Source organism: Hibiscus syriacus, unplaced genomic scaffold (assembly GCF_006381635.1).
Source record: "Hibiscus syriacus cultivar Baekdansim isolate YM2019G1 unplaced genomic scaffold, ASM638163v2 tig00113721_pilon, whole genome shotgun sequence".
Taxonomy (NCBI): domain Eukaryota; kingdom Viridiplantae; phylum Streptophyta; class Magnoliopsida; order Malvales; family Malvaceae; genus Hibiscus; species Hibiscus syriacus.
Genome location: NW_024063468.1, coordinates 830,140 through 858,014, shown reverse-complemented (window position 1 = coordinate 858,014; position 27,875 = coordinate 830,140). Strand labels below are relative to the sequence as shown.

The 27,875-nt window shown below is 34.9% G+C and overlaps 5 protein-coding genes across 5 annotated transcripts; 3 read left to right on the top strand and 2 right to left on the bottom strand.

Moving 5' to 3' along the window:
* The first annotated feature begins 1,111 nt into the window (after positions 1 to 1,111).
* Positions 1,112 to 5,355, top strand: LOC120186904 (translation initiation factor IF-2-like). The gene is made up of 7 exons (XM_039190733.1): positions 1,112 to 1,153; positions 1,693 to 1,813; positions 2,156 to 2,225; positions 2,508 to 2,841; positions 3,200 to 4,237; positions 4,497 to 4,646; positions 4,820 to 5,355. The coding sequence occupies exons 1-7, from the start codon at positions 1,127 to 1,129 to the stop codon at positions 5,249 to 5,251; spliced, it is 2,172 nt and encodes a 723-aa protein (XP_039046664.1). The 5' UTR covers positions 1,112 to 1,126; the 3' UTR covers positions 5,252 to 5,355.
* A 2,077-nt stretch (positions 5,356 to 7,432) lies between these two features.
* Positions 7,433 to 8,574, bottom strand: LOC120186893. The gene is made up of 3 exons (XM_039190725.1): positions 8,351 to 8,574; positions 8,002 to 8,134; positions 7,433 to 7,907 (listed from the first exon to the last, which is right to left on the bottom strand). The coding sequence occupies exons 1-3, from the start codon at positions 8,521 to 8,523 to the stop codon at positions 7,851 to 7,853; spliced, it is 363 nt and encodes a 120-aa protein (XP_039046656.1). The 5' UTR covers positions 8,524 to 8,574; the 3' UTR covers positions 7,433 to 7,850.
* Positions 8,575 to 9,006: 432 nt separating this feature from the next.
* LOC120186884 (uncharacterized protein At5g41620-like) lies at positions 9,007 to 12,527 on the bottom strand. Its single transcript, XM_039190715.1, has 3 exons — positions 12,034 to 12,527; positions 11,331 to 11,456; positions 9,007 to 10,626 (listed from the first exon to the last, which is right to left on the bottom strand). The coding sequence occupies exons 1-3, from the start codon at positions 12,157 to 12,159 to the stop codon at positions 9,118 to 9,120; spliced, it is 1,761 nt and encodes a 586-aa protein (XP_039046646.1). The 5' UTR covers positions 12,160 to 12,527; the 3' UTR covers positions 9,007 to 9,117.
* A 6,464-nt stretch (positions 12,528 to 18,991) lies between these two features.
* On the top strand, positions 18,992 to 20,264 carry LOC120186861 (translation initiation factor IF-1, chloroplastic-like). Its single transcript, XM_039190696.1, has 2 exons — positions 18,992 to 19,135; positions 19,582 to 20,264. The coding sequence occupies exons 1-2, from the start codon at positions 19,047 to 19,049 to the stop codon at positions 19,937 to 19,939; spliced, it is 447 nt and encodes a 148-aa protein (XP_039046627.1). The 5' UTR covers positions 18,992 to 19,046; the 3' UTR covers positions 19,940 to 20,264.
* A 6,006-nt stretch (positions 20,265 to 26,270) lies between these two features.
* On the top strand, positions 26,271 to 27,003 carry LOC120186865 (dirigent protein 6-like). Its single transcript, XM_039190698.1, has one exon. It carries the CDS (start codon positions 26,315 to 26,317, stop codon positions 26,861 to 26,863), a length of 549 nt encoding a protein of 182 aa, XP_039046629.1. The 5' UTR covers positions 26,271 to 26,314; the 3' UTR covers positions 26,864 to 27,003.
* Positions 27,004 to 27,875: the final 872 nt, after the last annotated feature.

Here is a 27,875-nt window from a genome sequence, read left to right as displayed (position 1 = left end):
GAGATCATTCGTGAAAAATAATTGAGAGAATGAGAGACCATTTCTGACAAGGCGAAAGGGTTTCTGCATACCCGAATCAACCAAGCTATGGATGCGGTGCCCCAGTCTTTCCATTATGAGCACAAAAAGATAAGGTGAAAGAGGATCCCCTTGGCGGAGACCCCTCTCGGGAGCGAAGGGTGCAGTGAGCGAGCCATTCCACTGAATTTGCATTGTAGGGGTGGTGATACATCGCATAATGAGTTGGATAAGCTCACGAGGGAAACCCACGTCAATAAGAGTAGAATTAATGATATCAAATGTCCTTTTTTTTAATGTTAATTTCAATCTTAGATTTTTCTTCGTTCAACAATCTTAAAAAAAAAATATAAAATTAATATAATATATATATATATATAGAAACAAAATAGAGACTTAATCAAAAAAAATATAAAAAAGTATTATATCAATTATCCTTAAAATATATTAAAAATTATATTATTATCTCGATTTATATCAGAGACTATTTATCCTAAATTTGATTCGATTCTATCTGATATTTCAAAAAATATATAACTCACTCCAAACCTTTTTATACTTATTAAATACAATTTAATAAAGTCAGATCGAATCAAAATTTATGAATAAGATTACCAGTCCTGCTTGTGAAAGGGAGATGAAAGTAGCTCAGAATGGACGAGAAGTGGGAAGCAATCGGCCCAGTATAATTGAGATAAATAATCCAATAAAACAAATGGGCCCAGTATAATTGTGGCAAAAGAAGGCCTCAGCTTAATTCTCTGGTCTGATGTTATTGTGGATTTCGTTAGAAGAGGGGACAGAGATTGAGTACGCCGAGCAAAGCTCCGTCGAGAAGAGTTGAAACCCGCACCTTTTTTAAACTTTGAAAACTAGAACGATAACGCATCAAAACATAGTACTTTCTCAGACCGCCTCCTGTTTTTTTTTTCTATAAATAGAGGTTTTGTCAGCTTTTCGTCTATGCATCTTCCCCATTGCTCGTGAGTTTTCTTTATCCTTTCACTATTGGGGTTTGTTTGGTGCATTTGATTTGTTTTTAACTTGAATTCATTCAATTTATAATGTTGGGGTTCCCCCCCCATTGCAGAGCTTGACATCTGCGTGAATGGCTTGGCGAAGGGTTGGGAAGAAAGTAAGTTTTTTTTTTAATTGTATTGGACTGATATTGGAGACGTCGAAAATACAGATCTCTTAAGTTGGCATTGGTTGAATTTAGGGTTCCTTGAATATCTTGCATTCTTTGTTATTCACTAGAACTGTACGGCATCTACTTTGTGGCCGTTGTACGTATATTTGATTCTTCATTGATTGTAATATTGGGTGGAAAAGGTATATAAGTTATAAGAGTACTTGTTGCAGTGTTAGTTGGGAATTCAGATGGATTTTTTTTCTTATGCTTAGTTTTTAGCCAAGACTTTCAACCGGATAAGAACTCGATTGCATGCAGGTTTCTTTGATTTGGTTCTTTTTATCCATTTTCTATTCAAATAACTTCCATCATTTTTGTAATTAAGTTCCTGAATATGATCACATTAGCAATACTCGGTCTTTATCTTTACCTTTGCATTGAGTGCAGTATATATATTGTTCCGCAAGAAGAGAGAGCCTGGTAGGTGTTTTGCCTGTGCCTTAGTTGCCGATTGCTAATGTTTTTTCTAACATTGTCTACAGGGACTTGAGGCCAGTCTCATTAGAGCTCTTGCTTCGACACCTGTAGGAGCTGCAGCTGGGATAAGTTCTAGTCTTGATACTGCACTAAAATCAATTACTGCTTCTGTTAAATGCATACATGGTAAGCTGAAAAGCCATCCAATTTAATTATGCACGCCTTGTCTTTTTTAATATGCATCTATAAATGTATGCATGCATGCTATTTCTAGATGTTTCTATGTTAAATCTATGGATTTAGGAGCATGTATGTTTTGTGAGTTAGTAAACTTCTGTTACTAGCTCTACTTATTGGTTTTAACAATGAATCACTCACAGCAATTTTATGTCATTTTTCTCGGATTGAAGTTTGCTTGGTTGTAGTTAGTCAGGTTCAATGAAGATTGTCGTAATTTGAAAACAACCAATGAACCATGTAATGTGTTTTTTGTGTTATCGTATTCACCTCAAGTGTTTGCTACTGCAGACTTGTCTTTCAGTTCGTTTCTATGGGGATATAGGTATCATAAAGTTTTGAACAATGAACCTTTAATACGGTAAGTTGGCTTTCTCAATTATCTTTTTATTTTTAGTAGGTCCCCCCCCCCCGATTAATTGTGTATTCAAGTCCTGGAAAGCTATTATCTCCGCTATAATTTGGAAACTCATCTATGTATATATTCTCATTAGACATGTATAATAGCTATCTATGGAACCAAAAGTTGGAATTCAGAAGGGTGTTAACTAGGCTTTATTGATTCAAATCCCAGAATAACTGATTTAAGCATAATTCAGTATTTGTGAATTGCTATTAAATGTGGAATTCTGGTCATGCTTAGGTATTTTCATGCAAGTCCAGAATTACTGGCTAAAAAGAAGAACTTTGACCAGGAGCTGGGATTAAACTTTAAGGACAAAAAACCCAAAGGGAAGTATGTGAAGAGGGAAAGGAAGCCACCTGTTGAAGCTCCATATGTTCCTAAACTGAAGAGAACAAACAAATCATTGCAAGAGAAAACTGTTGAGATATTTGACGGCATGACCCTTGTTGAGCTTGCAAAGCGAACTGGTGAGGGCATAGGTGCTCTTCAGGATATTCTCATAAACCTTGGGGAAAATACTGTGTCTGAATTTCAGCCTCTAAGCATTGATATTGCAGAGCTCATTGCAATGGTATTTCCCATTCTTTACTCAAACATATCTGTGAAGTATCTTATTTGCAATTTAAAATACAAAACTTGTATGCATGTGCGTGTAGACCATTAACTGGAGTTTTAATGCATATCCTAGAATTATCCTTGGAACAATCTGATGATGATATCTCTTTATACTTTTATGGATTTTTTCTTGCTACAACATTTCTCTTAATAGATATATATTGAACCATTTATGATACAATATTAAGGTGGTATTTGCTTTTAGTCATTGAGTTTCTCTCCTCTGTCTAATCTTTCCTTTTGTATTAGACCCATTATACTTGTCATGTTGATGGTTATTTTGGGACATATTATGATTTCTAATGGTGTTGCAGGAAGTTGGAGCCAGTGTCAGGAGGATACATGCCAGTGAAGGTAAAGAAATTCTCCCACGGCCGCCCGTTGTGACTGTCATGGGTCATGTTGACCATGGTAAAACTTCTCTTTTAGATGCTTTACGCCAAACATCAGTGGCAGCCAGTGAAGCTGGAGGCATAACACAACATCTCGGTGCTTTTGTTGTTGTCATGCAGTCAGGGGCATCGATTACATTCCTTGACACCCCTGGTCATGCTGCATTTAGTGCAATGCGAGCAAGAGGTGCAGCAGTCACAGATATAGTTGTCTTAGTTGTTGCTGCGGATGACGGGGTGATGCCCCAGACTCTTGAAGCTATATCCCATGCAAAGGTAGCTAATGTCCCAATCGTGGTTGCAGTTAACAAATGTGATAAACCAGCTGCTAATGCTGAGAGAGTAAAACTACAGCTTGCTTCTGAGGGCTTGTTATTGGAGGATATGGGTGGAGATATTCAGGTGGTTGAAGTTTCAGCATTAAAGAAAACTGGATTGGATAACTTGGAGGAGGCTTTGCTACTGCAGGCTGAGGTGATGAACCTAAAAGCACGCTTTGATGGACCTGCCCAAGCTTATGTTGTTGAGGCCAGGCTTGACAAAGGACGGGGCCCGTTAGCCACTGCAATAGTAAAAGCAGGGACTTTGGTTTGTGGGCAGCATGTGGTTGTGGGCTCAGAGTGGGGCAGAATAAGAGCCATTAGAGATGTGGCTGGGAATTTGGCAGAACAGGCAACACCTGCAATGCCAGTTGAGATTGAGGGTTTGAAGGGGCTTCCAATGGCTGGTGATGACATCATCGTTGTGCAATCTGAGGAGCGAGCTAAAATGCTTAGTGTAGGGAGGAAAAATAAATCTGAGAAAGACAGGTTGTTGAAGATGAGCGAAGGAAGAGCTGAGGAATTGGAACAATCAGAGGATGTGCCTCAAAGGGTTGAAATGGCAATAATTGTAAAAGCAGATGTACAAGGCACTGTCCAGGCCGTCACAGATGCATTGAGAACTTTAAATAGTCCTCAGGTATGTAAAAGTCTTGCTATATTATCTGACTAGTACTTTTGCCTCTCTTTGTTTTCTTTATCATAACCCCACTGCCTTGGTTGCTGATATTTGTTCGGCATTCCTCATTATGCTGGAAAAAGTTCCTGGTTTGAAAATTAAAATTTTAAAAACGGAGAGGAAGGATGTTGGTCATTGTTATTGGCTATTGAAACTAAACCTGTTGGTTCTCTTGTGCAATGTGTTTTCTTATCAATACATTCTCTAATTTCACTTCCAGGTTTACGTGAACGTAGTCCATGTTGGGGTGGGGTCTATTTCTCAATCAGATGTGGACCTGGCGCTGGCATGTGGTGCATGCATTGTTGGATTCAATGTGAAAAAGCCAGCGAGTTCTATTAGTATGTCAGCCACTCAAGCCAGCATAAAGGTACCAACTTCTCATTCCATCTAATCTCGATCTTTATGTTGCAGAAAGCAGAAAAAAAATCCCCCCTCCCCCCAATTTCAAGTATTTTCGGGGATACGAAGAATTGACATAACCGTGTTGGACAAGCATTAGAATGGAACTTTGTTGAACTAAATTATTTGTATTGCTTGTAGATACTGGTGCACCGTGTCATATATCACCTTTTGGAGGAGATTGGCAATATGATAGTGGAGAAGGCCCCTGGCACTTTCGAAACTCAGGTAGCTGGGGAGGCCGAGGTGCTGAATCTCTTCGAGATTTTGGGAAAGAGCAAGGAAAGGGGTGGTGTAAAGATTGCCGGTTGCCGGGTGATTGACGGTTATGTCTCCAAATCAGCAACCATGAAGCTGTTGAGAAGTGGGGAACTTGTGTTCGAAGGACCTTGTAAGTCGTTGAAGCAGGAGAAGCACGATGTTGAGAAAGTGGAAAAAGGGAACGAGTGTGGGCTTGTGCTCTGCGATTGTAATGATTTGCAGATTGGAGATGTCATCCAATGCTTGGAGCAAGTGATTAGGAAACCCAAGTTCATTTCATCGGAGAGTGGAGCGGTTCGAATCGAGTGCTGAACACTCCACTTGCCGGTAAAAGTTTTTATCCAGCATAGTAAGACGGATACACTGCCGTTGAGGACTTTATTTGTTTGACCCTGGATTGAAATTCATGCAAAGGTAAGCATGGTGTTTAGAGTCCGAACAATTTAAGGATCAAACACGTGAATGTTGGCCTCTTTTTAAATTTGGAATTTGTCCATTTGGGAGGCGATAGCGGATATTTAAATGCAAGTTTTGTATACATGGTTAAGTTATTGACATATATAATAGGTCATTATGCAAAAAAAAAAAGGTGTCAATTCGATACGTTGAGGGCTATATTCATTTCTTGCCAAGAGAAATTGGGGTCTTTATGTATTATTTGATTTAAATTATTCAGTTAATTAATTAGATATTGTTAATTATATAAAAAATGTAGAATGTTAAATTTTTAATGTTTTCATTAAATAGTTACATTTAATTTTATTTTTTTGAATCACTTAACATTAAATAAGGTGATAAGGTATACCTCTCTAGTGTAAACACGACTTCAGCCACAAGGTCTGGGAACTTGAGCATGGAAGGGAAACCGCTGGAGATGTTCGAGGTTGGGCCTTGTGAAGGTGGCTACCATCTGGGTTCTCTCATAGGTCAAAGGTTCCGTGATCAAATAAGTAGGTTGGCCGGAGATCTCATTCTTCAAAACCAGCTCCTTCCTTTTTGCTCGAACCCCACAAGCACCTCTGATCAAAGCACTCTCGGAAACTAACCAGAACAAGTTCCCAAGATATTGGGATGAACTTTTAGGGACTGCAGAAGGAAGTGGCGTGCCGATACTGTGGATAATACTTATCAACTTGAGAAAGGAGATACTCCCATTCATTTCAAAAACAGCAATGAATTTAAATGCTGATACTGCAGATGACTACTCTGATATTCTTATCGTTAGTGATTCAATGGCCACAACAGCTAATAACGAGGATGATAACAACGAGGATGATAACGTTGCTCTAGTTGGTCACACGTACGCTTTAGCTTCCTGTATCCTGTTTAGATTCTAGGACAGTGCAATATGTATAAAAATCAATATTCATAACATGTACTATTTCTCTGCTGGATTCACAGCTACTTGATCAAAGGAAAACTGTCAAGCGGATTATCCTTCGTAGCTTACACATATGCAGGAGAGCTTCCAAGTTGTGCTTTTGGATTTAATAGTCAAGGGCTGGTAAAATTTCTTTCATGAATATGATTGTTTATAGAAAAGAAAAGATAAAACATGATTGTCAATTCAATGAAATATAATATTTCCTTCATACATACCTTAGGCATTCACATTGAATTCAGTACCCCCAGCTGAAGCTGAGATTGCACAAGCTGGCATTGGAAGGAACTTCGTCTCTAGGGACCTTCTCGAAGCAACTAGCATCACAGATGCATTAACTGTAAGATCCTCTAATGTTCGTTTCTTATAGCTGATGAAATTAGATATTAGCCTGCTCATTAAGGTAGTGATTGAAGGATTGCCTTCAGAGAATACGCACAGCAGAATTTTCCGTGGGACACGGTTACAATTTAATCGATATACAGAGGTGCATGATCTTGAATGTAGAAACTGCATCAAGATCGCCAGTTTCAGTTCATAAGGTTGGAACACCACCATTTTTCCATGCAAACGTGTATCTCCATCTTCAGGTTCAGCAGGTAAACAATAGAACATATAAGAGAAGGAATCCATGTGATCAACTTAGGTGGCTGTTGATGTCAATTTTCAGTTTCAGGTTGTTAGGAAAGTCTGTTATTAGCAATTAAAAGTTGGTGGGAAGGTTAGCTATTTGCAGTTCTCTTTCGTTCAGTGTATAAATAAGCTGTTTAGACCATATCCGTACTCATCGTCTGATGATTTCTCAAGAAATTACACACCCGTTCATTCTCTCTTCCTCTCTATTTTTGTAATTTCCCTTTTTTTCGATTCAATTGCTTTGTTCGAGAGTTATTCCCTCACCCTTAGTTCTCCTACTTTAGACTTAGTCCCTAGCTACCAGAATTTCCTAGTATCACCATTTCAGGGCAAGAGCACGTCACCACCACCTTAATTGTCAAGCCAAGTGTCACATTCAGCACATTAGAGCTGATATTCTCTTACAGCTAGATTTATAAATGACCACTGATTGTGTGATCGACTTACAAGGAATAGCAGTGAAAAGGCTTTCTACATGATAAATCCAGATGCATTGAACTGAAATAAATGTTTTGCAATAAAGGTACATGACGAGAACTCAATAAGCAGACAAAAAAGAGCAGCTGTTCTACCACAAGAATCAAAAACCGATTTCCTGTCTCTACTAGGCGATACAGAATATACAAAGTACCCCATCTACATGACAGGTAAAAATTTAAGGATGGGAATGTAGAGCAGCTTCTATTCAATGGTAATTTGTAAACCAACTTACTCTTATTGGTATTACTGCAGGTCCAACTCTTTCTACACTCTGCACGGCTGTAATTTATTTGGATGAAAAAACACTTACAATAATTGAAGGAAATCCAAAGAAGGGAAAGTTTTCTCATGTCTTCTCGATGTTTTCAAACGACAAATTGGTCGACTCTGGTGAAGGGGCATCTCTAGAACATTTTATGCTGGTTCATAGAGGCCAACCATGTGACCATCAATGCAACGCATGGCGGCAACCTGAAAATAATGATGAAATTCAGACTGACAGCTTCTGTTCACTATCGAGCTAAGCATAAGATTATCAGGGATGAAGAAATAATGGAGTTAATACCTTGCCATGGATTTCATATTTGATGGGACCATCTAGTTCAGCTCCTAATGCCATTAGTTTTGATACTGTACTGTTAATGTCACTCACTGTGAATGATAAAACTGAAGAGTAACCATTCTGGATCACATTATCACTGTCGAACAAAACTGGGTCAGAATTATCTATTTTCAACACAGCTTTTACTCTCTTTCTGTATTTTTCATGGACAATTGTATAATTATAAAAACTCTGTAAATTTGGGACTACACACAATCTTACTCATTTTGTGCATCTCTAACCAAGATCAAAATCATCAAAGAAACTTGATGAAATTTCCATGTCGGTAAAAGCAATAATGTTAGAGTAATACCAGGGGGATTGCATTAGAGCAAGCTTGAGAGGACCAGACTGAAGCTCGGCCCACCGAAACGTGCAGATGTTGACGGAGAAATCGAGCCCTTGTGAGTAGAACTTCGCCGCCTTGGGAACGTCCTTGTGGAGTTGGAGCAACCACCTAAACGACGCCGCCGCCGCCGCCGCCATCGCCCTCCTTCCTCTCGGTTCAATTCCGCAATTCGCAGCTGCTAAGCTCAAAACATCGATGCCATCTTGTTACCTTTTCGAGTTTCCCTGAGGCCAGGCCAGGCCCAGACCCCACATACCAAAATGGAAAATAACATTTTTCCTGGATATGTATTTTATTATTTAATAATGATATAAGATTATAATTTTTTATTAATTAATTAAAAATATAAATTATTTCAAAATAATTATTGAACATAATATTATTTTTTTTAAATAAAAAATTTATAATTTAAAGATAATATTGTCCGATTTGATTAGAATGCCACAATTTTGACCTGAACTAAACATGAAAAATAATTTCGAAAATAATCTAAATAATTCATTGGGTTATAGTGAATTAAATCAAAATTGTAACTTCATCTGATTCATAACTATACTGTGATATTAATTACTCAAATATACAGACAACAAAATTTTCCAGAATTACAGATTGCAACATGGAGTATTCATATAAACCACAATGTTGGCCTGAAAAGAAAAGCAGATGCAGCTATTCCGGTGAGTTAAGCGAGTTCTTCAGTTTATTGTTCAAAGTAAAAACACCTCTCTGAGCTATGGCTTGCCCTTGAATATTTTTAAACGAGAACGTTGCCCTTTGGACCTTTCTTCAAGAAGCTTGGCCTTCAAAGTGTTATCCTTCTCTGTTGGTGGTAGCTTCAAAGAAGACTCCGATACGTCCACATCAGGGGGTGTAATTTTCGTCATCCATTGCCGCACTGGGCTAGGCTGGTTCCTCCAAGGAGCGTAACAACAAGAAGCCTCACCACAGTCGTTTTCCTCGTTCATATTCCTGCCTTCCGACAATGCGGTATGATTTCTTATCAAGTTGTCCAGTACATAATTTGAGCTTAGTCCATGTATCTCATCAAGCTTATTCTTTCTTCCCTTGTTGCCATATTGAGTAGCTTGTTTTTCCGAAATTGTTGCTTCATTGGTGTTCCCTACAATATGTTCCTGTTCTAAATCTGCCAACTGGAACTTTTTATTTTCATTACTTGTAGCTCTGGCCATCTTTTCTTCAGATTTAACTTGTAAGCCGGATGGATGCCGGCTTTTATTCTTCTCATGAGATGAAAGTTTTTTCTCAGCATGATTTGATTTCGTTAGTACATCGCCGTCATGGTTTAGAGCTTCATCTTCATGTGAATTCATGTCAACACTGCTTGGTTTGTTCAGCTCAAAACAATTTGAATCACTGCTATCAGAATCTTCCTCGTCACAAACATCTTTACCTGCACTTACAGCCTCATTTAAAGGGATAGATTCAAGTGACTTCCTCCTATCCTTTCGTGACAAATAATCAGTACGCTTCGAAACCGAACTACCAATATGTTTAGCTTGAAGGAAGGTCTCTATTTCAAAACCTAATCTGTCTACTATCGAATTCTGTTTGTGGAAACCAGACTGAGCTTCTTCTAGCTTAATCTGTGCCCGCTCGTCAAGCCATGATTCAGATATATGAAGAATCAAACGATCGTGGTCAGCCACTCTTGTCCAATCTTCATTGGATTTCTGTCTTAATGTATGCACCTCCTGTTCGTAGCTTTTGATTCCCTTAGCAAACTCATCGCAAAGATCTTCCAAAAGCTTCCTTGATTTCCTTTCCCTGTCAAGGTCTTTCAAGGCATTAGAAAGAGAAACTTTTGTCTGAGAGACTTCATGAGCTAGCTTCCTGTGTAGATTCTCGGATCGTTTTCTTAACTTTCTCTCGTCTTCTAGTTCATCCCTTGATGACTGTACAGCAGCATGAACCCGGTCCTGTTCTTTACTCTTCCAAACCAATTTGTCTTCAGCAATCTGCTTCGTCAAACCATCAATTTCACGACGACATGCTTGCTGATCTCTTAGCAAGTCCTTGATCCTAACACGGGCCTGATCTAATTCTTTCTTCAATGCTTTTATCAATGATACATTGGATGCATGTTGTTCTTCCAGACTCCAAATATGGTTTAGTACTTTCAGCAGTTCTGTAGATGTTTTAAGATTATAATGCGACTCACCGATTCTTCCCCTAAAACTAATGGAACTGCTAGGCGTGACTGCAGGATTATAAGGTGCCACCTGCAAAGGGAGGAAATGCATGTTGGGACTCTAGATGGGCCGGAATGTGAAAAACAAGAGGGAAAGACCTACAAATAAGCAAACAATACAAGTGATTCCTAAGGAGGAACTTATATGAGAAAGGACGTTCTCTGCATTCAATTTCCGCACTGTTGTTTCTGTTAATATCAACGTTTAAGAAATCCTAATCGAAATGCATTCCTATTAACTAAAATAACACCCTATTAACTCAATTCTCAAATGCTTTCCTAGGACAAGCATGCTATGTATTTCTATGATTAGAATAAAACATGAGATATGCTAAAAAAAATGTACTTAAAACGCCATGAAAACCCAGCTATGCTAGTTATCAACTTAGAATCTAAATAACATAAAGAATTAAATTTTAGTTAGAGACTAGGGGAAATTAGTCAGACTACAACCAAGACGAATCAACTTGGTCACAAGGCTCGAGCCTGTCCCCATTTGCAGGACTCCTAAAAATCATTCTTCCCTTAGCTTATGTCGAGTAGCTTCAGTTGAAGTATCAATTTAAGAAAGAATTATATTCGTTCGGCTTGGGTTCTTTGTGATTTATGTTTCTTATATAGTACATATATTGCTGCTGATCGCTGCAGGTTGTATTGGTTTGGTTGTTCCATGCAACTATTATGTAAATATTTTACAGATAGTACCATTTTCAGTAGGAAGAAAAGAAAATTCACCTCCATTGAACTGCCATAGCTTGCAGGCGATACAGGCTGTAGGGCATGATTATTGTTTTCAATCGATCGATGGTGTTTCATCAGTGTTTGAGCAATATGCCTCCTCATACTGCTAGAACTCTCTGGCTGATAAAAGAAATAGAACAGAAAGTTAGAAGGTATTTTTACAACCTCTAAACCTTTGTTCATGACTGAAGGCATTGTCCTGAAGCCACAATAGACTAGATTAAATCAACTACTACTTTGCTGGGTTATATATTTACTAATAATTATTTATTAAATGATTCTCATCCTTCATTCATTGTAAGCCAGTTTAGCACCATTAGGTTCTAAACTTGTTTAGAAAGCTTGACTAATTATTTTTTCCCCAATCACACATGAAAAAAAGGACATTACAAACTTATAATATAACCTAACAGACGAGAAACACTCTATGGATCAACAAAAACATAGTAAAAATTTTGGCATACGGATCATATGAAGACGGAAATTATAGATTTATTAACATAAACTGTAAACATCATCTCAAACCAGTTAAAAGAATAAATCGTGTCCTAATTTACCAAATACAAGACCCAAAATACCAAATCAATCAACACCAATCTCACCAACTAATAGGAGGGAGGGCCTTAAAGAAAAGGAAAATGCACATACACCTAAACAGAAGTAAAACATGGAACACAGAAAAAAGGAACTGAAATACCTGGTCAGGGTCAGAGATGGGGCAAGGGTCAGCCAAGAAATGAGAAAAATCAATGGCTTTGTTCTTGTTGTGGTGGCGGCGTTGGTGGTACCGGCCATTAGTGTTGTTAACACCGCCTCTATGCATTTTATAATGGCGAGGGTATCAATGGAACTCCCACAATGAAGCCGCTAACTTCCTTGCAAAAACAGCTGCATGAGGAGGGGGAAGAAGAAGGGTGTTGTAATGATGCAGACGAGCCTCAGAGTCGTAAAGTTTCCAAGGAGTGGGGTACAGGGACCTCTTGTTTTCTTATTCCCTACCAATAATACCCTCCGACTCAACTTTTCACGCAAATTTTCCTCCTTTTCTGCTAACCCTTCTCCACATTTTTCTCCCCTTATCATCTCTCTCTCTCCTTCAAAAGTGTTTTATATAAAACTAGCTATTTTATTTTCTTTTTACTGTTTCTTTGCCTGTGGGTTGTAGTTTCTACAGTGAAAAATGTTCTTTTTGGAGGGTGTTCTTTCTTTAAGAGAGTAGTATTGTGATCGATCTTCCATGGAAGCATTGACAAACAAAAAAGATTTAATTTTTGAATTGATTGGATTACCTGTCAAGCATTTAGTTGGGCACCCGCCAAATATCTAACATAAATCTTCAAAGAGTATTTTATTTGTTTTGAATTTTATGTTTAAAAAAATGGTTTAATTTAAATTTAGCCCTCCATATTAACTTTTGGGTAAATTCGGTGATCACTTAATTATTACCAAATTTCATGTCAACCATTAACGTTTCGTCAGAGCCCTCAACTATTTAAATGTTTCAATCAAGTCATTGTCTGTTAATTTTTAACAGAGAAGGTAACGTGACAGCTAAAAATTTTGTTATAATTTCATATTTGATCTTCAATATTTATATGTTCTATTCATTTGGTCATAGTTTTATTCAATTAAAATATATTTAATCTTCAATTAGATGATGACATGTGCTATTATCTTGTTGAAAAATATTTTTTTTAATTTTAATTTATTTAATTTAATATTTTTCCTCTAATAAGATGGTGACATGTGTTACCGCCTTATATATGGAAAATAAATTATTGAGGAAAAATACTACTCGAGAGGATTGGTGTAACACTCGTAACTCGTATATGTCCATGCATACAAGTTAAAGATGTCACATCAATTGTATAAAACTTATATTGTTCAAAATTCTTTAAAATTTTATTTTGTTTAAACTCAACATTAGAATAATTAATTTCATTTAAAAACTATAATATAAAATTTATCTATACGGAAATAAAATATTAATCATTTATTATTTAATCAAAAGCAGTTCAACATATCAGAATCAGATATACATGCCTACTAGAATAACAAAAACATTGAGAGGATGTCATATTGATTCTGGATGTCTGAACTTGTTTGCCAAAATATGAGATATCGTGCTTGACTCCTTACTCATTTGTCTATTTTTTTTTTGCCTACGTGTGAAATGATCACACGTTAAGTTTTTCACTTAGTTAGACAACATAGTTAAATAAATAACATATAAAAATAAGTAAATATAAAAAAACATTATTAAAATGAATCATGCATAAAATAAAAACAATTAACACAAAGTCAACCGATTATAATGCCACATGGGACCACCAGAGTGGCTAACCCAAAATTTTTCTTTAAATACCTTTGCAAATCATAAATTTAAAAGCTATTCAAGATAAAAATAAATCGACATAACTAAATAAAGTTTACATCGAGAGCACCCAAAATAAGTATTCCAAAATAATACAATCGAGTATTTAAAATAAGTTACGACTTAAGTACAAGAATGTCTATGAATAATGCATGCCCTCTAAGAAGTAAGACTTAAGAAGTACTTTGTTGCTTGAACTGTCTAGGACGTCTGCTACGCGATAGTCTCCTCAAATACTCCTCATAAAGACCTGCGCATGGAAACAAGTTTCGAACACTAAGCTTATTAGTCCAATAGCAACTAACAACTAAACCATACTAAAAGTTTTAATTAAATGCTCATGCTATCGAGTAAAATAAGGAAAGTGAGTACACTCTGTTGGAAATATAAACTGCAAAATGAGACGTTAGCATTGCAGGACAAATAAAAAATATAACAAACAAGTGAGTAACCGAAATCGTGTCGTGGTAAAAACCATTGCTTTAGAAACAAATTCTACCCCAATGTGTGTAATCGTTGCTTCAGGCAGATTGTTTCCCGATGTTAACATGGTCGCTCCAAGTTACGTACACTTGAAATTGAAGTAGACTGTCGGTGGTACTACTTATTTAATAACATCAAAGATAAGAACTCGAAATGCTTCTTTTTTGAGAGAATATGTGAGAGTTGGGAGTAAGTTGAGAAGCTTGGAAAACCTCTCTATTTATAGCCTAGACGTCATGGACAAAATGGTCCAATGAAAATTATATTTATATCTGATTAATTTTCGTATTAAAGCTCTATCTGAAACTGTTATCATAAACCAATGAATTTGGCCTTAAATCAGTCCAGGTTTGTAGCTTAAAGTTCATTCGTTTGTAACTCATGCTATTATATTTGTAACTCTTGCATTTACTATGTAACTGACACAATAAACATTCTGAACAAAGCTAAAAATTTATATAGGTTCATTCATCGTTTCACAGACATAATTTCATAAATTAAACGTTCAAATTTTAATTTTCAGAAATCAAATCGACAGTTGTCACGGGCCATGCAATAAGACCAGAGACATTAGTACACGAGTCTTCCAAAAAGGTTGGATTTGGGGAATCAGGCTTGCCAAGACCACCATACTTGGTCCATCACTTGGAGAATGCTAGAGAGCCCATTCACATTGGTCGTGCAAACATGGAAAGTGAAGATGGTCATGGGAGCTAGGTAATTATGGCAAGAGATAACAAATCAATAGAGATTGTGGAGGTTTTTTACCATATCCAACATGAACGTTTATCGAAGAAAAGATTCCTACTAATTGATGTAATTAGGTAGGATGGGATTGAGTTTCCTTATATAGGATATTTTTTATTAAATAGGGATGATCTTAGTCGTTGATGTAAATCGATCCTAACCATTGATTGTGAAGGAGCTCAACTATAAATGGAGAGCCTCTCCTCCTCATTTGTATCATTTAGAATCATTCTTCCACTCTCACTTTGAGAGAAGAGTAAATAAAAGCTCTGAGGTATTTGTTCTGAGTTCTATTGTCTCATTTCAGTTGTTATGAGATGTTCTTTATTCTCTTTATATTCGTTGCCTTTCTAGGTGGCTAAGTGTAGCCCCCGTAGTGTTTACACTTCTGCACGAGTGTTCTACTTTGGTGGCCTTAACGGCCCTATTGGGTTAAAGTTTCAACATCCTTTCAAAGTCTTGAGGACTTTGTGCTAGCCTTTGTCGAGATAGTGTGCTCTTAAGACGTGGTGTAAGGCTTACTTAGGTGCAGAACCAACCAAGTACCATCATTGAGCATCTAAGGCCGTACGTTTTGGAGGTCCAATGGTGTGACAACCGCAAGTTTCCGAGTTAGAGTCTTTGTGGGCGTGACATATCTAATTAATCAGTTGTTACCCTCTAAAAATTTAAATCGTACATACCATTGCAGCTTATAAATATTAGAACAAAATTATTTCATAAATCTTTTTATGCTTGAGCCACGAGCCATGTCTACGTCTACGAGCCGAGATGAATGGACTACAGCGGTGGCACGCGATATTGCCCTTTGTTCCCTATCACTCAACAAATGAATGAATAAAGAACATTATAAATACCAAAGCCTATGCTATTTCATACTCAATGTGAGATATTGTTTTTACACATTACCAACATACTCGTATACTTCATGTTTCTCTAGGGTAGACATCATGGTGTGGTCGAAGGGTTACACATCTTGAGACACATACCCCTTTAGTCTACCTAGGGTGAGGTCCAAAATCTCTATATCAGACACAACACTCGACTAACCCACCCCTCGCGAGTGTTCAGGCCTCGAGCCCTAGTTAGTCTCAAAATGTCTCACTTACTTGCTTAAGGATATTCAAACATTCTATATTGCGAAACTATAATCATCAGCTAGAGTAACTCGGGTGTCCTAATCGTTTCCTGAGCATCAACCAAGACTAGTTTATGTCGTCCTAATTTATATTGCTTCTATATATAGTTACGCGTTATTAATAGGTTCTCACTTGTAGTTTTATCCGATGGTGTTTTAGTAACATTGGGTCATTCAATATTATTTCTAATTCCCTTGAGCTTCTTGCCCAAAAATGTACTATGGTATTGATACCATAGGGTTATATCAAGTTAAGAATGGAAGGTAGTATCGATATTACTATACCAATATCGATACTCTCGCTAGGGTTTTGATACTTTATGGGGTATACTAGTTTTTGCTTCGATGTTTACAAAAATACCTCGATATCGATACTCTTATGGTATCGATACTCCCATAAGTACCGATGATATCGATACTCTTATGGTATCGATACTCCCATAAGTACCGATACCAAAATGAAATACTGGAATTTGCTAAGTTTACTTGGTATTTGTTGAACCTATTTTAATATGACAATTTTATGGGAAAAATGTTTTTGGACCAACGTAAATTTATTCAAAGTTTTCAAAAATAATTCAAAGTCTATAAAACTTGAATTTGAACACAAAAATGATTTTCTTAAAAGAAGTATCAATATTGTTCTTACAGTATCGATACCACATGAACAATATCGATGTTGTTCTTATAGTATCGGATACCCAAGGTAAGAAAAATATCAATACCCTTATGGCAATACTGATATTGCTTATTGATTTTAAATGTGTTCAGATTCCAGTAAGCATTTTTGGTATTGATACTCAAAGGAGTATCGATATTACTTTGTATAGCAGTATCGATACCATGATCTCAGTACCGATACTCCCAGTCCAACGGTCGAAAAACGACTAGTTTTTATTAGTGCAGTGTCAGTACTCCAAGCCCAAGTATCGATACTCCCTGGTGTGCGCATTTTATTTTGCATCAATTAAGTCCCCAAAGGCTCCAAAACATCCCAACAACTACAAACACATTCCAACATATAAAAACACGTTGAGGACGCTTGAAGAAGTTTACAACACCTATCCAAGCAATCTATACCAAGAGAAAAGGTATTTCAATCTTATTTTTTTTTCATTTTCTCTTGTACATAGAGTGTTCTAGTGAGCTAAATTGTGTAAACACCTTCATTTGAGAGGTTTCTTGTTTTCAACCTTTTATCCTTGTTAAAAAAGGGTTTTGGTTCTAACTTAGCCATTGTAAAAGATAGGGAATTTGTAAAGGTTACTCTTGAGCATAGAAAAAGAAATAACAAATTAGTGAATTTGTTGTAAATCCTTAATGATGAGCTAAGGTAGTGAATGTAAACTTCATTGAGGAAGTTGAACCACTATAAATCTTTGAACAAATTTTCTTATATTTTATCCTAAAATTCCCAAAATTTTAAAAAGGTCAATTCACCCCCTCATAGCAACAATTTCGGTTGATCAATTGAACTTCAAAAATCCTAACAGTATTGATACTATCTTGCGAGTATCGAAACCAAACCCTCAGTATCGATACTCCTTCGGGAAGTATCCATACTACTCTTCCTAAACTCTATTATTTTTAAGCTATTTGATGAACAATATCAACACTGTTCTTCCAGTACCGATACTCGTATCCATGTATGCCTTATTTGGGCACGAACTTGACTCCCAAAACCACCCCAAAGGCCCTATTAAGGTTTTCAAAGTCTTATGTATGTAAGAGATAATCATAATAGGTCTTTAAACATGCTAAAGACACCAATTACTTGAATCTACCGTAAATGTTCATTTATGTTTCACAAACTCTAAACTCCTTAGCTAGATGCATGTTAATGACTCACAAATGGTATGAAAGAGTTGTGAATGTGTTACCAAGGGTTAGTTTCTATTTCCCTTTAGCCTTGGATCTCTCTGCTACCTCTTTCACTAGTTAAAGACAAGGTAAATGAGTTACTAACTCATCTAGGAGCTTGGATTGAAGTTAAGGACACTTCCTAACACATAAATCCACTAAAAACGAGTTAAAAATGTTTGATTTCTTAAACCCCCACTGAAACCTATTTTATGGAACTATGACCAAAACTTGAGTTTAAAGGCTTGAATGGAAGCTTTGAAGATGAAGATTTCACTTATTACCTTGGAATCCTTGAACTAGGCTTATCAAACCAAAAGCTTCAACGTTTGTTATACTCTTGGAGATGAAGAATTAGATAAAGAATAAAGGAAAAAGACAAAGATGAGTGTGGTGAAAAAGAGAGAAAATCAAGTGTGAGATCATCTCTCATGAAAGGATTTCAGATTTTGTTTCAAACGTTGGTCTAATTGCTTTTTTAATCCTTCATCTTTCATCATAAAGTTAAAATACCCTTTTTTTTACATCTCATGGGCCCAAACACCAATCCAAATCAACTCCAAATGGATCAAGTTCTACTACAAGGTAATTGGGCTCGCTCAAACTATCTCGGGTTAACCCGAAACTTCTAACCTGATATTTGGGGTGTTATAATTAAGGTTAGGTTTGTAATTTTTAGGGATTTAGGGTTTTAGTAATATCAAAAAAATAAGTTTTTTGTTTTTTATTTTTAAAAAATACAATTACCTAAGTGTGACACGTGTCACTTAACGTTTGTAATGTTAGGTATCTAAATAATTCAAAAAAAGGTTTAGACACATATTTGAAAAAAGCAATATAGTTTGGGCACTTATTTTATAATTAAGCCTATATTAAATATTTATTTTTTAATTAAAAAATTTAAATGTATAAAACAAAATAAAAATACAACTTGAACATTTTATTTATTAAACAATTCTTCTTTGATTGATCAATTAGCGCAACTTAAAAAGTATAGGCCTTGTCACACTGGATAACTCTAATCGGATAACATAGCATCAGTTTTGGGCTAGAGGATTGGAAGCCAATACATTCCCGCTTTACAGTGTGAGCTTAGGGTTTCGACATCATGGCTTCCCTCTGCTCCAATCTTCACACTCCATTCTCCTCTCTCTTTCTTTCCCGCCAACATAAGGTTCCCACTTGCTTTTTCATCAAGTAAGCCATCATCTTTGTGTAAATTATTCTATAATTATATGACTTCTTTTGGTTCATATTTTTACTTCTTTCTGTTCACTGTAAACCACCAACTTCTAAGATTTATTTTATATTAATTCTGAGTTCTGCCGTATATAATATGGGTTTGATTTGGTTTTGAATTTCGAAGTTTGTTTCTGTGTCTGGCTCTTCTAATTTTGTGGTTGATTGCTGCTTTAATCTATAATCAAGTGTTAATTTGTGTAAAGTTTTCTTCTTTTTAATCCAGCCCCCATTTGGAATCATTTGTATGATGATTCATGAAAAAAAAACTTATATCTTTCTAATCTTTGATAACCATTTCGTCAACAAGGATGTTACGATTTCTAAAATTTGAATCTTGAAATACTGCTTGGTTGGAAACAATGCAAACCTAACACTTTTTAGCCTCATTCTTTGTTTTACAGTAGCAGGGTAAGATTCAATCCGAGTAAGGTGTCAACAAGAACGATAACTTGCAAGAAAGCAAGCTCAAGGGGCCCCGAAACTGATAGGGTAGTCAAAAGTAAATTTGAAAAAAGTGCGGCGAAGCAGGGAGACAAGAAATTTGTTCATGAAGGTTTAATTACTGAGTCACTTTCCAATGGTATGTTTCGAGTCCTTTTGGACAATAAGGATTTAATTATAGGTTATCTTTCGGGAAAGATACGGAAGAATTTTGTACGTGTATTGCCTGGAGATAGAGTTAGAGTTGAAATGAGTCCTTATGATTCTACCAAGGGACGAATAGTTTATAGGCTTCGTAACAAGGATGCGAGTGGATAGCAGGGTAGTTTTCCCATAAATCCATGCTGTTGCAATTTGTTAATATTCAGTAGGCATTGAGGTGAGGAGCCTCCAACTATGGAAACAGGGTTCTGTTGAGAGTATATGAGAAGAAGCATTTTGATATCCTTCGAAAAGCACCTATAACAGTCAACCTCGGTTCTGGTGAGTTTCTTTGTAACATGGCATGGATTTGGAGAAGTCTTGCCTTCACTAGGAGCTTGACTGATTTAAATATCGAGGAGAACTATTCTTTTCGTGTAGCCTTGCTTTTGAAAGACTTAAGTGTTATGATCATTATCAACCTTTCTTTGAATAGTTTCAGCGAATTTATTTTTGTTTATATTCATTTGAATTGGCAATGTTTTCGTATTCAATTTATATCTTGAAGAAAATTCATTGCACATGGAGGAGGCTTGGTTTAGTAGAAAATTATAAAATTGGACTGACGAGAAAGAATAAAATAAAAGGGTAAATTATGCAATTAGTACTTAAACTATCAGTTTTAGTTCATTTTAATATTAAATTTTCATTTTTTTTAAAAACCATACTTAACTTTTGGTTTTTGTTTTATTTTAGTAATTTGTCGTTAAAAACTTGATGTGTTTAGCACCTAAATTATCAGTTTTAATTTGTTTTAGTATCTAAACTTTTATTTTTAAAAAAAAAATAATAATATTAAATTTTGAATGAGGTACTAAAATGAAACAAAAATCAAATTTTAGGTATGATTTTAAAAAAATGAAAAGTTTAGGTATTCAGAATCTAAACGGTCACATGTCGTATTTAGAATTCATTTTCGTATTCAAAATTCATTTTCATATTCAAAATGCAGTCCAAATCTATTTCAATAAATAGAATTCATGTAACGGTAAAATACTGAAATAACCATAACTAAGGTTCATATAGTAAAAATATAATATACCATCATCAGAAACGTATAAAACGTGCTTAGAAACAAAATACCGATAATACATATATGTGAAGACAGTAGTAAAAACATGTGTCTCCAAAGTATAACAAGAAGGGCATACAAAAATATATAGTGGTACAAAAGTGAGAGATCGATCCTCATTATGCCAAGTTTGTTAGCCTATTGTCTGATACTATCTGAAAAGTTAAAAATTAAAGAATGAGTTGAAAAGCACAATGTGCTCATTGTAGTGTATAAAAATATAAATATAGACACTTAAGTGAAAAATCTTTTTATAAAACATGCTTTTAGAACATGAACACTACCCTTATTCGAACACTAAAATGTGTTGGTTTCCCTGAACTATACACACACATGTACATCTCGTAAAAAATGCTTTTAAAACATGAACACTACACTACTCTCATCCGAACGTCAGAATATGTAGGTTCCCCTTAACCATACACCCACTTATACAATCAGTAAGGACCTTATACTTAATAGTTTAATTTATTAAAACATGTCATATTCCAGAATCAGATACAAAAATACGGTAACCATATATCATGTTGGAAATATACGGTAAATTAGATATCATGCAGTCAGAATATTTAATATAATAAAAAATTTAAAATAGTTCAAAATAATATTATAACACCAATAGGAACACACTTGTATCGATATGAGGAGTCAGGTACGACAGCTTACTCTCGGGTCAGCTGATCAAGATCGGCGACATTAGGGCTGTAAATGAGACGAGACAGATCGCGAGCTACTCAAGATCGAATCGGTCAAAGCTCGATCAACACTCGAATCAAATGAACTCTACTCAAGTTCGAACTCGACTCGAATTCTTAACGAGCTAAAACGAACTACTTAATACTCGACTCGAAAAGCTCGCGAGCTACTCGAAAAAAAATGTTATATTATAATTTTAGATTTTTTTAAAATTACATTATTAAAATTATATTAAAAATACATTATTGATAATTATAAAATTTTTAAAAAATATTTTTAAATGTAATATAAGATTTTTGTAGGTTCAAATTCGAGTTTGAGTTCGAGCTTCAATCGAGCTCTTGATTTTTTTTTTTTGAATTTGAGCCTTTTTCGAGTTCGAGTCGAGTTTCAATATTATGTTTCGAGTTTGAGCTGGGCTTCATAATTTTTAGCTCGCGAGTTTTCGAGTCGAGCCTAATTTTAAACTTTTCGAGTTTGAGTTGAGCTCAACAATACTCGAGTTCGACTCGGCTCGTTTACAGCCCTAAGCGACATCGCAAGATCCTACGAGTCGAAAAAAACTATATTAAAATTCTAACATAATAATTAATAAAGTTTAATTTAACTATTTACAAAAATCTACAAGTAGTTCTCGAAGAACGTGAGCCGTGCGAATTTGTTGGTCGGGAAGTGACAGACCTAGTCGGCCCTCGGTTAGGGGAATCATGAGTACCTTTATGAAAATATAATCTAAGATTAATTCCATAATCAAATCCCAAATAAAAATTTAGAAATGTTAACAATACTAAGCATTTTTGGTTTAATGGTCTCGATTCGGGGCTTTCATGTCAAAATTTGGTAAAACAAATCGCAAAATCAAACTCAGAACGTCGACAAACATTAAGAGGGAGGTATTTGAAAAAAGTCAATGTCGGTCAAAGATCAACGACTCAGCTCAACACATATTTGTTCGATTCGATCTATTCAGTTCGGTTGGGCTGGTCTAACTGGGTAGGTTTGGGCCAATCGGGTACACGGGTCGAGTCGGATACAGATACGAATAAAAAACATGGGTCAACGAGTCAGATTAACTCGTTTCTAGAAGGCCACCAGGACGGTGGACAAGCCTTAGGCAGACGACGAAAAAATTACGAAAATTTTCTTAAAATTATTTTAAACGTTTTTAAGGTACTTATCAAACTCGGTTCACCACGATGAACTGCGGAGAACCCAATTACACTACGTCAGAAAATTTAACTATTTTACCCCTCCAAATGCCGACGACAGAGACAACAAAATGACTACCATTAAACTCGGGATGATACAAAAAACACGATAGTATGCTAGGTGTAGCTAACGGAGCAAATAACTACGGCAAAAAAGACGTTTAAAGTTTCTTGACTAAAAGCTTTCGAGAAGAGGAAGTATGAAGAGAGAGAAAGTTTAAATTTCCAAATGAGGAAACTTTCATTTTGGGAAGATTTAAACCCAAAACTTAAAGAAAATGGCAAAATCATGCCACAAGTCCTCAAATGTTTCATAATTTATGATTTTGCCTCAAATTTAATGTAAAATTCACTTTGATCTCCAAATTTAATTAAAATTTATTTTAATCCTCATAATTAATATTAAGAAAGATCTAATTCCTATTTTAGGGTGTGACAATTAAAATAAATTTAAACTGATAGTTTAGATACTAAACGCGTAATCTATCCAAAACAAAATGATTTTAGAGTGTACCCGGTACAATGGAAAATTAGAAAGGAAATAAAAAGGGTTGACCGTTGCTGCTCATCCATTCAAAATATAAAAATAAAGAAGTGATATATGATTTATTTCAATCCTCAAACTATTAATTTCATTCCAATCGGATTAGTCTAACATATTTTGTTTCTTATGGTTCTAATATTCAAACAGGTCAAAATCATCTCAACACATTTCCACTACACCCACTTGGAATATTATTTGGTATTGAGGGGGCGTTTGGATGGGGAATGTGGGATATGGGAATGAAATCCATATTTTCTCATTTAGTTAGTCGGAAATCTCATTCTCGGTAATGTAAGATTATTAATAGTGATTTTTTGGGTATATTACCGGGAATGTCATTACCTCCATTTCCTTAGGTATTGTTGTATTACCGACGTTTTGGACTAAAATGCCCTTAATTGTTTCTCCAAAAATATCATTCTTCTGTCATTGAATAATAAAAATTATATGATGGCTAAATTATAAATTTATCTTTAAACTATTTTAGATTTACAAAAAAAAATCTATAATTAAAATTTTATATGAAGTTCAAGAGTTAAAATAAAATTTTACCCTTTCATTAAACCTTTTTATATTTTCAATTTTGTAAAAAAAATTATATAAATTTTATGAAAAAAATTCTTTGAAGGTTAAATTATAAATTTATCCTTAAACTATTTTAGATTTACAAAAAAAAAATCTATAATTAAAATTTTATATGAAGTTAAAGGGTTAAAATAAAATTTTACCATTTCATTAAACCTTTTTATATTTTCAATTTTGTAAAAAAAATTATATAAATTTTATGAATTTAATTTTTTTAAAGAAAATATATAAATATTTTCCAACTTGTTAAAAAAACAAATATATAATAAGGACAATTTGGTCAAATATACATTCCAATAATCTTTTATTCCTTTAACCAAACACGATAATCTTACATTCTTGTTAAACCAACCAAACACAAAATACAACATTCACATTAATCATATTTCCTGATAATCTTACATTCCTACTGGTAATCTTACATTCCGTGAACCAAACGCACTCTAAGATATATTAATAGTAAGAAATCAATAATAAATTAGCAAAAGAAAACAAACATATATATCTAGTTGAAAAATATTTGTCGACAAAAAATCATGGGTGGAAAAGAAAATTCATTATGATTAAGGATAATATTAACTATGATACATGGGGGAACTTTAACCCTAAATACAATTATATAAACTTATGATCACTTCTTTTAAATAAATAAATAAATTTATGAGCATTAAATTCCAGATAGTAGACTCAATACTCCTTACATGATTACATCTATTATAAATTTTTATTTCTTCTAATTTTAATTATTTGGTAATTCGTATGATGATTTTTATATATTTTCGGGTTTCAAGATTTTGTCTAATTAATTTGGACTAATCCGTGCCACACACCTAGTTTTGGTGAGTGGGTATTCAAATGGCGATTTTCTGCATATACAAAAATTTGAACTCGATGCTTACTTAAGCGATATCAAGCTGCTTACTACGAAATTTTTATTAACTTAAACTAAATAAAATTTGAATTACAATTTATTTTTCTACCTTAATAACGAATTAACATTCATATAAAAAAGTGAGAGTATAGTTTATTTGAGGCTTAATTATAAAATAAGTGTATAAATTATAAAGTTTTTTACGAATAGGTGTCTAAACTATTTTTTAAATGATCCATGTACCTAGCGTTACAAACATTATCACTATAGTTGTTCGGATCGTCAACGACGTTAATTTTCTCCGTTAAGTGACATGTGTCACAATCTGGTAATTTTAAAAGTTTATTTAAAATAAAAACATTTAAGTTATATTTTTAAAAAAGCAACACACGTAAATTTCGAAATAACTCTAACTTTGAAAACCTTCATTTCAACCCCTACACCCACGACGACCTCAGTCCTTTGTCATCGATGAAACTCCACCTGACCTCACCTCTCTCGACGGCCATAACCCGTATGAAATCGTGATCGATCGATGATGAGTCGACATTTTATTCCATGTGAACTTTAGGATGAAAATCACGATCTCATGCAATGGCCAATCGATGGCAACTACGACGGCATATGAATAGGAGGATGACAGAGATTAGTCAGCGATAGTGGTCTTGGCCAAAAAGAACAGTGGTGACGGGTTAGGGTTTGGAGATTTTAGGAAATTTGAGGTTTTTTTATAATTTAAAAGAAATTAAGTTCTTTTAATAAATATAATAATATTTTTAATATTTTTTAAAAAATAAATTTTAAAATTATTATATTATAACATGTGTCATTTAAAGGAGGAAATTAATGCCGTTGACGGGGCCATACATCTAAAATTATACCGTTTGTGACATTAAGTATCAAAATCATTTAAAAAATCATTTAAAAAATAATTTAAACAATTATTCATGGAAAAACACATACAATATTTTATATTTAAGATTTTATATTAATATTTAAAGAAGAACAATACGTCTTGGATGATAAACTTAGTGGATTTCGCTCTTCGAAGAAGATCCTGGGAGTGGTTGTTAATGGGAGTAGGTGCAATCTTTTACTTCCCACCTATGAAAATTGACTGATGTGGACCAACACTCCATAGTGAAGCAGAAAAATCATTGCTCTCGCCCCATGTTGCTAAATAATAAGTGGCTTGTGCAATCATTTCTTGTTTCTATATGTTCATCCCTATTTTAACCACTAATCCTTTTTCTTATTCTAAGCTGCTTTTAGGTGTGCACATGGAGAAATGTTAAGTGCGATTGTATTTTTAATTTTTAAAATCTTTATATAATTTAGGTGTTGATTTAATTTCGCACCCCTTAATTTTTATAATTTTTTAAGCTTGTATTATTGACATGAAATTTTGCTTTTATGATTGTATTTGTATGTGCATTTACACTATATATAGACATGGGAAGAGAGTTGGTTCCATCCAACACAAGCCTCAATCAAGCAACCTCTCTCTTCATTAGACATGAGATCTCTTGTAGTGAAATCATGTTGCGTTTTCCTCTTAACCCTATTTGTGTCCCACTCAGTCTCCGCTAGCAGAAAGTTATTTAATCCGACAAAACCATGCAAACGATTCGTCCTCTACTACCATGACATCCTCTTCGGTGGCAACGACGTTGCTAACGCGACATCCGCAACTACTGCCAATGCGACCGGGCTAGGGAACACCAACTTCGGGATGCTGGTGGTATTCGATGATCCGATAACGAAAGACCAGCACCTACTTTCCCCTCCCGTTGCAAGAGCACAGGGTTTCTACTTCTACGACATGAAAACTACCTACAATGCATGGTTTGCTTACACTTTGATCTTTAACTCGAGTGATTACAAGGGGACTCTGAACATTATGGGTGCGGACATGATGATGGAGAAGACGAGAGATCTGTCGGTTGTCGGGGGAACCGGTGATTTCTTCATGGCCAGAGGCATTGCAACGTTTCGGACTATGGCTCAGGAAGGCACCAAATATTTTCGTCTTAAGATGGATATTAAGTTGTATGAATGCTACTAAGCAGTTTAGCCCTGGAGGTTTCTAGTTTGACGAAATAGGATGTAATTTGTGCAAGCTTTATATGCATACGCATGTGTGTTTGTTATGAGTTTCCAGTCCTAATTTATCTTAAGGTTGTAAAGAACATATATGTTACCATCAGGATTTCAACTCTCAATTTAAGGGTACGTTTGTTTGACCATGCAAAGTAAAACGATACAACGTAAAAATTTACGGTCAAAGGAAAAGAAGGCGTATTTTGTGGTAAAATAACTCACCGTTGTATTTTCAAAAGAATATTTTCTCACACGTTCGAAAGAACATTTTCTTACCTTCTTTTTTCCTCACCGACGGAATCATCAAGAAAATCTTTACTCGGCGACAAAATGAGTAAGATTGGGATGTCTCACAAATTTAATATACGGTTAAGAAAATACGTTACCGAAAATGTTAATATTTTTTAACATTTTCAATAAAACTCTACATAAAACATTATATTTTTCTATCGAAAATGTTAACATTGGACGCTACCTAAAATGTTTAACATTTCCGATAAAACGTCACCTAAAACATTATTTTTTCTACAAAAAATATTAATATTGGGTTATACTGGAAATTAGTTATCAAAATTAATATTTTCGCTAAAAAAATAATATTTTAGGTATCGTTTTACCAAAAATATTAAAAATATTAACATTTCCGGTATGATCTTTACTTAGCCATATATTAACGATGTTGTACAGTAGAACTACCTAGTAAGATTTGACTCTTAATTCATTATCTTTCTCTATTTTTTCCTCTTTCTCCCTAGTGGAGCAAATACCCATTTGTATATCTCATTAATGCCCTTATTTCAGTAGGGAAAAAACATAATGTCTCTATTTTCCTTCTTCATATTCTATAAGTAAGAGGTGATGGAAGCTTGTTATTATTTCATTTTTTTAACAAAATTCAGAGTTAAGTTCTAATGATTTGTTACTCAAACTTTTACCGACTACTTTATTCATGCGAAACAATCATGAATCAGAGAAGA

Excerpts from the sequence above, each read along its gene's own strand:
- LOC120186904 (XM_039190733.1), top strand. The coding sequence starts at position 1,127 with ATGGCTTGGCGAAGGGTTGGGAAGAAA. Across the intron at positions 1,154-1,692 it reads GGCGAAGGGTTGGGAAGAAA|GGACTTGAGGCCAGTCTCAT; the intron begins GTAAGTTTTTTT and ends CATTGTCTACAG. Across the intron at positions 2,842-3,199 it reads TTGCAGAGCTCATTGCAATG|GAAGTTGGAGCCAGTGTCAG; the intron begins GTATTTCCCATT and ends ATGGTGTTGCAG.
- LOC120186893 (XM_039190725.1), bottom strand. The coding sequence starts at position 8,523 with ATGGCGGCGGCGGCGGCGGCGTCGTTTAGGTGGTTGCTCCAACTCCAC. Across the intron at positions 8,135-8,350 it reads GCTCTAATGCAATCCCCCTG|TGATAATGTGATCCAGAATG; the intron begins GTATTACTCTAA and ends TTTGTTCGACAG. Across the intron at positions 7,908-8,001 it reads AATATGAAATCCATGGCAAG|GTTGCCGCCATGCGTTGCAT; the intron begins GTATTAACTCCA and ends CATTATTTTCAG.
- LOC120186884 (XM_039190715.1), bottom strand. The coding sequence starts at position 12,159 with ATGCATAGAGGCGGTGTTAACAACACTAATGGCCGGTACCACCAACGC. Across the intron at positions 11,457-12,033 it reads CCATCTCTGACCCTGACCAG|CCAGAGAGTTCTAGCAGTAT; the intron begins GTATTTCAGTTC and ends TTCTTTTATCAG. Across the intron at positions 10,627-11,330 it reads GCTATGGCAGTTCAATGGAG|GTGGCACCTTATAATCCTGC; the intron begins GTGAATTTTCTT and ends CTCCCTTTGCAG.
- LOC120186861 (XM_039190696.1), top strand. The coding sequence starts at position 19,047 with ATGGCTTCCCTCTGCTCCAATCTTCACACTCCATTCTCCTCTCTCTTT. Across the intron at positions 19,136-19,581 it reads CCCACTTGCTTTTTCATCAA|TAGCAGGGTAAGATTCAATC; the intron begins GTAAGCCATCAT and ends TTTGTTTTACAG.
- LOC120186865 (XM_039190698.1), top strand. The coding sequence starts at position 26,315 with ATGAGATCTCTTGTAGTGAAATCATGTTGCGTTTTCCTCTTAACCCTA.